Source organism: Eulemur rufifrons, chromosome 16 (assembly GCF_041146395.1).
Source record: "Eulemur rufifrons isolate Redbay chromosome 16, OSU_ERuf_1, whole genome shotgun sequence".
In the NCBI taxonomy this organism is placed as follows: domain Eukaryota; kingdom Metazoa; phylum Chordata; class Mammalia; order Primates; family Lemuridae; genus Eulemur; species Eulemur rufifrons.
Genome location: NC_090998.1, coordinates 51,958,098 through 51,970,027, shown reverse-complemented (window position 1 = coordinate 51,970,027; position 11,930 = coordinate 51,958,098). Strand labels below are relative to the sequence as shown.

At 41.0% G+C, this 11,930-nt stretch overlaps 1 protein-coding gene across 2 annotated transcripts in view; it reads left to right on the top strand.

Annotated features, from left to right (window-relative positions):
- Positions 1-512: 512 nt before the first annotated feature.
- Positions 513-11,930, top strand: part of GRIP1 (glutamate receptor interacting protein 1) — a 620,258-nt gene continuing 608,840 nt past the window's right edge. For both annotated transcript variants that reach the window (XM_069491632.1, XM_069491629.1), the window contains exon 1: positions 513-802. In XM_069491632.1, coding sequence (XP_069347733.1) covers positions 745-802 — 58 coding nt within the window. In that variant the 5' untranslated portion in view covers positions 513-744. The remainder of the gene's footprint in view (positions 803-11,930) is intronic.

Sequence of the window (11,930 nt, the reverse complement as noted above, 5' to 3'; positions counted from 1 at the left end):
AGTTTGGGTTTGGGGAGGGAGGCAGGGAGGGAGCGGTGGCCGCGGAGGGGCGGCGTGGGCTCCGCACCCGCGGCTCGGCGCCAGGCTCGGTACCTGGCGGGCCGGGCGCGCCTCGCAGGCCGGCCGCCCGGGGCGCGGAGGGTGCGATCGCGCGCGCCCCCTGCGTGCCCGCTCAGCCTCGCGCGCGTCTCGGGGGAGGCTCCGCTGAGAGGCGCCCGGGGAGCCCGCAGCCTCAGTCCTGCCGCCGGCGGAGCTTTGTGCGGCGGCGGCAGCGGCGGCTCCGAGTCCCACCTGCTGGCGGCGGCGAGACAAGGAAGGGGAAGAAGAAGCAGGAGGAGGAGGGGAAAGAGGCGGCGGCGCCAGCCCACTCCTCCCGCCGGCGCCCAGCTCCCGGGGGCTCCGCAGTCCCCCGATCTCGGCCTGCGCGGGCCCCCGCCCCCGGCCCCGGCCCGGCCTCAGGGCCATACCGCCGCAGTCGCCGCTGCAGCCCCCAACCCTGCCCGGCGGGGCCCGGTCCGGCCCGGCCGCCGCCACCGCCGCCACTCGGAGCCGCCGGCGAGTTTGAGGCGAGCGCAGGGCGCGCGGCGCCGCCTCGATGTGCCCGGGAGCCGCCTCGGCACCCCAACCCCGCTGAACAGCCCCGGCGCTGCGGCCGGCCCGAGAGGGCGAGCGAGGAGGGCGGCGATCGCCGGAGAAAGGGAGCGAGAAGGAGCCAGCCCGAGAGCGAGCAAGGGAGCAGACACCATGCCCGGCTGGAAGAAGAATATCCCCATCTGCTTGCAGGCGGAAGAGCAGGAGAGAGGTGAGCCATGCGACGGGGCGGGGGCCGGCAGGGCAGGGGGTCCGGGCCGGGGGCCGCCCGGGTGCCTCCCTGTCCCCAGCTCCCTCGCGACCCGTCCACCGGCCGGCGGGGGAGGGGCGCCGCCCTCTGGGCCCGCGGGCCGATCTAGGTGGCGTGTCGCGAACTCGGAGAGGTTCATTGCGGGGGGAGGGGGCAGGGGCAGAGGCGCGGTGCTGCGGCGGGGAACTTTTCGCTTGGGGAAAGATTTTCTGGCGAGGGCACAGGGGGACCTCCGGCTTCTGCAAGGCCGGCTGGCACGTGAAGCCCGGAGCGGCAGTCTGTGGGGTGGGTGCTGGGCCGATGGTGGTGGGGGGATCCTGCAGTGCTTTAAGTGACTTTTCAAACTTTCCTCCTCCTCCCGCGGCAGCCTTTGCGCTGTCCCCGCCTCTGGCTGGGCTGCGACGGTGCTGCCAAACCCAAAGTTGCTGGAGATTCATAAAGGAGGAGGAGAGGGAAGAGGAAGAGCATGGGGGCGGGAAGGGGGCGCTGCCGCGGGTCTCTGGAGGGCGAGGGGTACCAGGGGGAAGACTGTCCCCGCGCTGAGGGTCTGGGGCTGGGAGTGACTGCTTCGGAGATGAGTTATGCCCCAGCGCAGTCCCCGCTGTCAGTTTCATACCGCAGGACTGCGGGCTTTTCATAATTACTGTCTATTTTCTTTGTAAAAGGCGGCTATCCGTGCCAAGTGGCTTGCAGACCTTTTGTGCTTCGGCCTGACAAGTGTGCTGGCGTGTAGCTTTTAAGTGACTCGCTGAGAGGAAAGTTGAAGGCCTTTTGCACCTTAAAGCCTTGGTTCTGTTGAGGTCGTTTCGTGGTGTTTGGATTGAGCAGAGGTTGGCCAGGGAGTTCAGCTTGGTAACCTGGATATGATGTACCGAGTGCACCAGAATTTCCTATACAGGCCCCATGGGGCTAGAGGGTTGTGCACAGCGGCTCTGCTAGCATCCAGAGGGACCCTGGGTGGCAAGGTCCACCAGGGTTTATTCCCCTGCTCCTTCTACTCCTGCTTGCCCTGGCTTCGAGGAAAATGCTTTAGAACTGCCTGGGTTTCAGGATGCCGGGTCTGCATGGGCTGTGGCCAACAGTCAGTGCCGAGGTTAAGTGGTACTGCATGAGTGGGTGGGTGAGGAAAGCAGGAGGCGGCCAGTCTGCTGTGTGGACAAGCAAATCCAGCAGCTTGATGAGCTGGTGTGGACTGTGGCTTGGTTATTGGCATGCCAAAAGTTTCAGGCTTTTGAATAATGCTTACTACTGACAAACCAGTGTACAATATCCAGTTTTTCTCTAGGTGGCACAACCTGTCTTTGGTTTATATCTTGTTTAATGACTCAGGGAATTCATCCCTTTTTAACCACTTCCTTATTAGATATGTGCATTCATTTTTCCAAGACACTTTCTGGCAGGTGACCTTACATTTACCCACTCAAAAGGCATCCCTACTTTGGAAATGCTTCTGCTTCTCCCTTTAGTAAATTATATCTTAAAAGTTGCAAATAGCCGTACCAATAATTTATAACCAGGTAAAAGCACTACATGAAAGCATTCTGTCAAGCATGGAGTGTTTGTCCTATCAACTAAATGTCACAATGCACTTGCTGTTAAAGGTGTCAGTTTGCTTAAAAAAAAAATCACCGTGCTGCCAACAAGTTTTATCAGAATGCTGAAGTGAGTAGATTTTTGGATTGTGACAAAATGTACTCATATGTCTTTTAGAAATATATAGTAACATTGAAAGATGATCTCCTAATCTGCTTGGTGGAGATAAGACTGAAATTCCTCCAGAACATAAAAACCTGAGTAAGAAATTGAGTATTCTGCGTTATCTCCTCCATGGAGAATATAGGGAATGTTTGTTACTAGGTGTCTTTTTTTCACTTTAAAGGTTTGTTATTTTCTTTGTTTAATTATGAAATGCTTTCCAAAACAATTAGCATTTATTTTTGTTTGGCTGTGCCATTTCTCCTTGAAGTCCTGCTTCATTGGGAATGCACAAATATGTGTTTCTTTTAAAATCTGTCCACATGGTGTCTTGTGTTTCAACTGTGTATGTGTATGTATATATATATACATATATATATACATACACATATATGTATATTTAAATGAACTAAGCTGCCTGTATGACTTTTCATGTATATGTCAGAGGACACTACTTGAACTTGGCTTATTCTTTTGGAAGAATTTTGTTGTCAAGAGATGAGAAATGTTTTCTGTTTGCAGATTATGTTTAGCTTGTTTCCTTCACACTTAAAATTTTAGGTGATTCAAATAATGTTGAACTAGGTAGGTTCTTTTAAATATAAACAGAAAGATTAAACTGTCGGGTTGGTCAGGAAAGTAATGAACTTGAAACAAATACATTTTTAATTTTGTCTTGGGATAACATTGAGCAAAAGGTCAATTTCTAATATCTTAGTATTAAATTCTAGGGTTGGTTGTGCACATATCATCTTTGCTCTTTCCACATTCTCCCCACGCCCAATCTACATTTAAACATTCTGAAACCCATTATGGAGACTATTCTAGCATAACATTTTTTCATATAGATTTTATTTAGTTAAATCTCTTTATAAAATGTATCCCAAATTAGTACAAGATGCTAGCTTCTTTAAGGACCACTTATTTGAACAAGTATGTATCTTAGTATTATTATTTTTTAAAAAAATACTAAACTCAAAGATTGAGGGAACATACTTTTTTGGTATTTTCACATACAAAAAGAGATTTGGCTAATCTGTATAATTTCATGCCATCTGTACACACCATTCATAACTTGGGTTTATCTTGAAGGCCTTTGTCAAGATGGTATTGAGTGAGCTACCGCTATTGCATGCCATGTTGAGCAGAGAAACTGTAACGTAGGGGTTGTTGCAGTAAATGCAATGGCTTTCAAAATGACATGTTAAGACGCAACCATGTGCCATGACATACTATTAATATTCAGGACACATTTCTCTGTCCTCCTCCCCGTTTTCTGCCTGATTTGCTAAACCCAATCCATTTAGAAGCCATCTAATACACTTTTGGTTAAACATATCAGGAGAAATGATTCTGAAAACTGTTCTATTTAATATCTCTTCCAATCAAATTAAATAAAATAATTTATTCATTGTTTTACATCTGCTTGTTAGCTGATTGTGTATAACAGGAATGGAGTTGTTGGGAGAGGAAATTCTTGGTATGAAGAGATAGATGCCTCTGTAATTAATGATGCTTTTCTTTTGCCTAGTACCATATCTTTTGATTTGTGTGGTTTTGGTTAGTAAATGTTTATTGTGGTTAATAATGTGTAGTTAGGATACAAAATTAAGCATACTGCTTAGAAAGATTATATCTGTTTTTGCAAACATACTTCTTGATATTTTTATTATTGGGGGAAACAGAAAAATGTTAATTGGCATTTTCTCTTATTTCCTTTAATTTTATATTTAGGCTTGATATTAATATAAATATATGAATATCATCTAATTATATAGATGTGATAACTGCATTTCACATTAGCATATATATTCACCAGGGGAAAAGTATGTATTTTTTTAATAGCTTTGTACTCCTTTTTGTTCTTCTCATAAGTTTTGGAGATCTGCAAGTGAACTTGAGAACTTCCCTTTGGACTTCAGTTTTCGAAATTATTGTGTCTGGGTTATTTCTTACATTTTGGCAAATGAGAGTATTTGAATCTCTTTAGATATAAAGAATTAGCTTTTATGAAATATCTATGAGAAAGCATAGGGAGCTTAACACATTGCCACTCTGGAAAAAAAATTTTTTTCCTTGGGGCCGTGGTGTTTCATTATGAAAATAGAATAAAAACTTTGAAAACAAAATGATCCTTTCTAATTTAATGAAAAATTTGTGATTTTGTATTGTTTTCTATGCGTGAGTTATATTCAACTTGAAAAATAGTTCATCTGTTTCCCAAGGTGAAGAGACATGTGAGGCCCTGGGCTCAAAACTAGCGTGAGTTAAATTCAACTCACACGGCAGTTAAAGTGTTAAGGAGTGTGCCTTTACTACACCCTTGGTCTGTTTCATTTTTCACACCACAAGGAATTCTGGTGATCCTACCCCACAACCTGCTTAACAAAAAGTCCGATTTGAAATTTGAGTTTTGTCCAAGGAATGCTGTGGGGAAAGAAGAAGAAATCAAACAAATGTAGGGTCTGCTATGTTTCAGGCACTGTGTTAAACATATCACATGCATTATTTGGTACAAGTCTTCTAACATGACTATAAGGTATCATTATTAGTTAGTTTCCTGTCAGATGGAGAAATTGATGATCAGAGAACTGATAAATTTCCCCAAAGTTACAAAGCCAAGACTTAGAGCACCAATTTCTAAAGAGATAATTCAAAAAGGAAGTTAACATTTCTTGAGATGAAGTATGTAGCATTTTATTAACATTATAATATCTTTTGGGGGGCAAAGGAACAGAATTCTAATAAACTGCCACCACATCTTTCATTACAAATTCATCAGAGAATTTTTTTAGTTACATATATTGGGAAAACACTTCTAAAGTGTATTTTGGGCTTTTGACAGGCTGACTTTGCGAAATAGGTGTATTAACTCTAACAATAAGGATCGAAACCTCAACATATTTTTAAGTAGAATTATTTGACTAAACGTAAAGTAACTCACTCGAGTGGCTTTTTCCACCAAAGACTTGCCATTATTACATAGTTTTCTTTCTTTTCAAAGAGTATTCGCCATGAAAGTAAGAATTAACGAGAATTGGGTGTTCTTTCTTACTGTGATGAGCTGGGAAACTACTGTATTGTTAATAGCCATTGTGCATTTGCTCTTTTGCCGACATATTATTTAATTAAAGCCATATATCTGAACTCTCAGCCTGGGTATCTAACAGACATCCCAGTGGCCAAAGAAAGGGACCTCAGATAATGCTTTCTTCTTCAGGAAACTTACTGTTTTTTTCCATGAAGAAAAGGAAATCTCAGCTTCTATTAGCAAAGCAAATTGAGAATTGAATATTATGGGTTTTAAAACTGTTATATTAAATGCTGCTTGACGGCAGATTATTTAAGGCATTTGGGATTTGATTCATTTATTTTCAGTTAAATTACAATAGTACTAACTACAATAATAGTTAGTAATACAAAATACAAAAGAAATAGTAATACAAAGTAACATGTCTAACAGCACAATTCAAATGCAAAGCCAAAACCTACGTTTGAATCTCTTGTTTTATTTATTTTTATTTTTTTCTTATTTTATTTTTTATTAAAGTTTATTTCTTAAATTCAAAAGTTTCTTGAATATAAATATAAAAAAATCTATCTATACAATTCAAGAAGCGTACTTGTTTAGGCATGTCAGTGGCCAAAGGGTGCTATCAGTTTTATGGGAAAGTTAGTGTTCTTTAAATATATCTGTGGATTAATATGCACCTGATCTGATTTCTTGCTTTCATTTCAACAGTGATTAAACTTTAAGCACCAATCAGGTGATGAACAGAATGTGTAGAAGATATGGCTGTATCTGGATAGATTCCTTAGCCCCAGCACAGTGGTTGATAACAAGATGTTTGAAGTCAAATAGCACTGGGTTTAAATCCACTCCAGCACTTATTAGCTCTGTAGCTTTTTAGCTTCTCAAAGCCCTTTTGTTCTTTTCTTTAAGATGAGGACAAGTAACATCTATCTCATGTGAAGATTAAATGAAATGAACAAATGTAGAGGAATTGATGATAGTACCTTGCGTATAGTTCATGGCTCAGTAATGGCAACTGTCATGTTAATGATATCTTGATATAGATCTGTAAGCTTAACACCTTAGGGTATCCTGATGATGAAATGATAAGTTTTTATTCTTTAAAAACCTCATAAACTATTAAAAAAATAGATTCAGTGTTTTGTGAAAAGCTACCCCGAAACATAGAACTTTATGCAGCCAAGATCTTTGATATATTGCAGTCTGACCATCATGAAAATGAAGAAACTCCACATGTAGAGGGAAATGTGCCCAAGGCTACATTGCATACACTTAGCAAAGGTTTATTGATTATCAACTGCCATGATAGACACTAGGGATGAGAAAATAATGGTTCGCATTTTCAAGGAGGTTATTAAGTATAGTTGTAGAGTCATGGGATCTGACAGATACCTCCAGTACAGCCTCTCTGCTTCTGTACAGATTAGTGCTAAGAGAGCAGAGAAGAGTTGTTGATTGTGCTGAGGTCAGATGAGAAGAAAGAAGCTTGTAAGGACAGTTGTCTTAGGAGGTGGGCACAGAGGAAGTGTTGAAAGACTTGAAGGAAGGGGAGGAGATTGAAATGTTGGGAGGGGACAGGTGGAAAGACACTATAGAGGCAAAGGGCATGGTGTGTTCCAAAGCATTGTGAAGTGACACATTCCAGGAACCACTACTGATTTCTTAAGGGGCTGAAGAGTGAAATATGAACATGGTGTATGGAGTATAGAATATGAATATTCATTTCCCCCTAGGGGTGGGGAAACTGGGTGGGAAAACATGAAACTAGAGAGGGCCAGCTTGGAAGGACTTTATGTGTCAGACTAAAGAGTTCAAATCATATCCAGCAGACAATAAGGAATTAGTTGAAGGGCTTCCAACAGAGGAGTGACAACATCAAAATTTTTTCTTAGATCATTTTGGTAGCATGGAGAAAAGACTTAGAAGGGAAGGATTTGGAGGGGAGGGGATCAGATAGGAGGCTCTGCCCTGCTTCAGGCCATGTAGTGGTGCTCCGGAGGACTTGCTGACCAGGTAAATGTAGGAAATGTGGAGGGTGTAGGTCTCTGGGTTCAGGTACTGATTGGAGTTGTATCTTGAGACCTAGTATCTTGATACAGAGCCTGGCATTCTTTCTATCACGTATTGCTTTTCTTTACTGTCTCTTCTTCCCAGTCTATGTAGGGGAAAAAGTAAACATAATCTGTTAGTGTAATGTAAAAATAAAGAACCACCAAAAAGTGATGGGTTACCAGACTGGGTTATAATGATAGCTTATTGCCTTTTTCTTTGAATTATATAAAATTCATATACTAACCAATTCTAAAGGAAAAATAATTATCATCCTGTACATTTATCTCCTAAAACTATTTTGGAATTTTTATTTTTTTTTTTTTATTTTTTTTTTTGAGAGAGAGTCTCACTTTCTTGCCCAGGCTAGAGTGAGTGCCGTGGCGTCTTCCTAGCTCACAGCAACCTCAAACTCCTGAGCTCAAGGGATCCTCTTGTCTCAGCCTCTCGAGTAGTTGGGACTACAGGCATGCACCACCATGTCCGGCTAATTTTTTCTATATATATATTTTTAGCTGTCCATATAATTTCTTTCTATTTTTAGTAGAGATGGGGTCTCGCTCTTGCTCAGGCTGGTCTCGAACTCCTGAGCTCAAACGATCCGCCCACTTCGGCCTCCCAGAGTGCTAGGATTACAGGCGTGAGCCACCACGCCCGGCCTATTTTGGAATTTTAAGTGATTTTCATTTAAGCTAAAAGAGAGAAAAATGATAGTATTGCAGTTATTTTGTAGAAATGTCTTCTCTAGTAATGGAATTGGGTGGGTTTTTAAAATTATTATTATTTTCTGTAAACAATGAAATGCTCTGTGAATAAAGCTTTAATATACTTCTTACGCTGGACTCAAAATCAGAAAGCCAGGGTTCAAGTCTTCTCTCAGTCATTTTCCTGGCTGTGTGGCCTAGACACAGACTGCCCCTCTTGGTTTTCTCATTCATAAAGTAAGGGTGATTCTTGGCATACTGACCTTCTGGGGTTATGTTAAGAGGTGAAAGCTGTTAATGTTATGTTGTTATATTACAAAGGCCAGAAGCTGGTGAAATACTGAGGGTCTTCAAGTATGTTTATCTATTAGCAGCCCATCTCTGGAGGGAGGCATTATTTAGATAATTTATTTTATAAATTGGGAATTTTTATTAAAAGATCCTATTCGTAGTCTTCCAAAATGAAGTTCAAATATATTATGATGTTCTTCCTTTGGACTCTTCTTTAGAATAAAATAACTCAAATGATACAACTAAGTTACAATGCATACAATGTTGCACAGTTGCCCAGGGCAGCCTCATTCCTGGCTGCAGGTGGAAAAGTCCAACTCCAATGCAGAGTGGACATGGCCATTCCCTGGTGTTAGTTTTCTGCTTCTGTCTGATCCAGGCTTCTGACCTCAACCCAGTATCCGAAAGACCATCATTCTCAATTGAAATTATGTTGGGAGTATTTTGAAAGGAGAAAAAGTTCTCACAGACCTCCACTGCCAACTTCATTTATTTTTATTATGCTACTTAAATATGTAATAACATAAAACTAGGTGTAAACTCCTGATGCTTACAGTTTTTATGCAACCACAAAACCAAAACAGATTTTACAAATGAAAAACAAACAAAACTACCCCCAAAATCAATAAGAAACAATAACATGCAAATTAACAACATTGATTTCATATGACTTGATATTTGCCTGAAACTAAATTTCCTCTTGCAGTGTGAATGTGGTAGTCACTGCTGTGGAAAGTAATAATGCCACATTTTTTCTAGTTGAACTTTTATGAAATCTTGGTTTTAGCAGCCTGATGTCACTTGGTCTTTCCTGGCCATGAATACATCATTTCCATGTGAAATCCTCTCTTTTCATTGGTCTGTTTTGCACCATTGTGATCCTAAATACAAAATTCATCATTAGCTCTGAAATTGGTGGCAATATTAGACTGCATGTTGATCTATAATACATTTGCACTCCTTACACTATTTGTGGTGAAGGGCTGTTTTTTCCCAGTCTGTCCCAGGTGATACGTGGTCCCATAGCACAGTGTACCGTGTGCCACTTACTGCCTGAGTTTGACCGCACTTGCTCTTGTCTATACTATGTTCAGTGAGATGAGCCCACTAATCACAGACTTGGATGTGGGCATGTGAAATTGCTATAGGAATTTCTAAACACATACTCTCATTTTCAGTACTTACCTAACCACGGGCAGGTAATAAACCATTTCCTCACTTTGAATAGTACACAGACCACACTTTGAATAGTACTGGTTTAGAATATACTTACATAGCTGGGGTTGGATGGGGAAGGATGAAAATGTGTTTGTAAAAATTTACACACTACTTTTAGGATATAGAAATGAAACATTATTTTCTGTAGCTTCTTTTACCTTGTTTTCAAGTTCCCATTCCCATTGAAAATGGAAAGCATTTGATATTGTCAGGTAAGAGCACATAAGTCTCTAGTTTAAAAACTTTTTGGGTTCTCTAATTTCTCCAGGGTTTTTCCTTCTGTTGTTCCCAAGGTGGCATTTCAGTGAAGGGGAAAGCTTAGTATCCTCATGGCATTGGGTGAAGGGCATTTTATCCATTGTGTGACCCTCACTGTGTCTACTGCTCTGGACTTGGCACACTTCATGTGGGATTCATGCCCTAGTATCCACTGAAAGACGTCTCTTTCCATTTGGTCTTTTGAATGTCATCTTGGCAGCTGATTTGAACTTCCTAGACCTTGTGCTAGTGTGTGGTTATGAGATCCTTATAGTCCGTGACCTTCTACCCAGGCCTTTTCTAGGTAAAAGTGCTATCAGCATTTCTGTATCTCCTTTGGTAACCAGGTAGTGCTTAACTGTTTTCCTTGAATCAGGATGAAGTTTGTGGGATCTTGGGAGGTGTCCTCAGCTCCACCCATCTCAGGCACCTTCTGCAGATATCACCACTCTATTGGCCCAATGCCATGTTGAATATGGCATGTGCCATACTAGGTGATGAGAGTCATTGGCCACAATGTTCTATACGTCCCTCAGGGCCACACAGGTGTTAGTTTTGCTCTCCTTTTGTACTCATCAAGGAGTTTTTGTTGTTGTTGTTGTTGTTTTGCAAAGTATCAGACACTTACATCTGATCTTTTGCCCTTCCTCCTCCTTTTTTTTTTTTTAATATATTTTTATTTCAGCATATTGTAGGGGTACAAATGTTTAGGTTACATATATTGCCCTTGTACACCCCCCCCCGCTTTTTTTTTCTTTTCTGCTGCCCTGTATCTCAAGTGGCTTAAGTGACTAGAAAACTTAAAACTGGAAGGGATAGGGACTAGAAGGGTGAATGAATGATAAGGGGGAAGGAAGACTCCTATTCTTATGTTAGTGGACACTTGTCCCTAAGATCTGAACACCAAGGAAGGAAGAAATGGAGAAGAATGATCGAAGAGCCCAGAGATGGCATACCTTGAAGCTGGCAAGTAATTTTGACCACTACCTTCTACTGGTCTACCTTGCACACAAACGTTTCTCATTTCATAGTTTTACTAGAAATCTGCCCTTTGTATTTCATAAGCACATGTGTGAACATAAGAACTGACATATTTCTTCTGGTAGTGTAATTGTGATGTGCATTTTCTAATAGATATTGATATATTTTAAAGGTTTTTCTTTGTATTTTTAATAAAAACGTTTAGAATAGCTTACCAGATATACTCAAGACTTTTATGAATTGATGTTAGAATTAATAAATCTTTTCTTTTTACTGTTGAAGTGTTAATTTCTTTTATTTTCACTTTCTTTTATAATTTGAATATAGATGATATGAAATCTGATACACAGTTTGACAGCATAAATTACTAGAATTTATGTCTTTTTAAAGTATGATTCATCATTTAAGAAGAGGTAATGAATGTAGTTTTCACCAGTTGGTACATTTAAAAAACAACAAGAACAAAACAGTAGAAAATAACAGAGGAATGTGGTAGGAATTTATTTGTTAGTTTATTCTGGTATATAATCTGTGAATAGTCTTCTTCCTTCATCTCTTATGTCTAGTATATATATCTCCTATAACTGATATTCAAAAATTTCATTGCAAAAGATGGAGAGAAATGCATTAATATCCTCATGAAATCAAACTTAGTCATAAGGATTTCTGCATTGCCCTCCTGAGAAGTGTCAGGATTATTGACTAAAAGAAAGTGGCATTTAGAATTAGATTTTCAGATGCATTCAAGTGTTTCTTTTTACATGTATAATTTCCTAATGTGTGCAGAGCACACTTTTATTAAATGAAAACTTTGAACAAGGCAATATGAATTTAGTATCTTTGTTACTATTTTACTCCT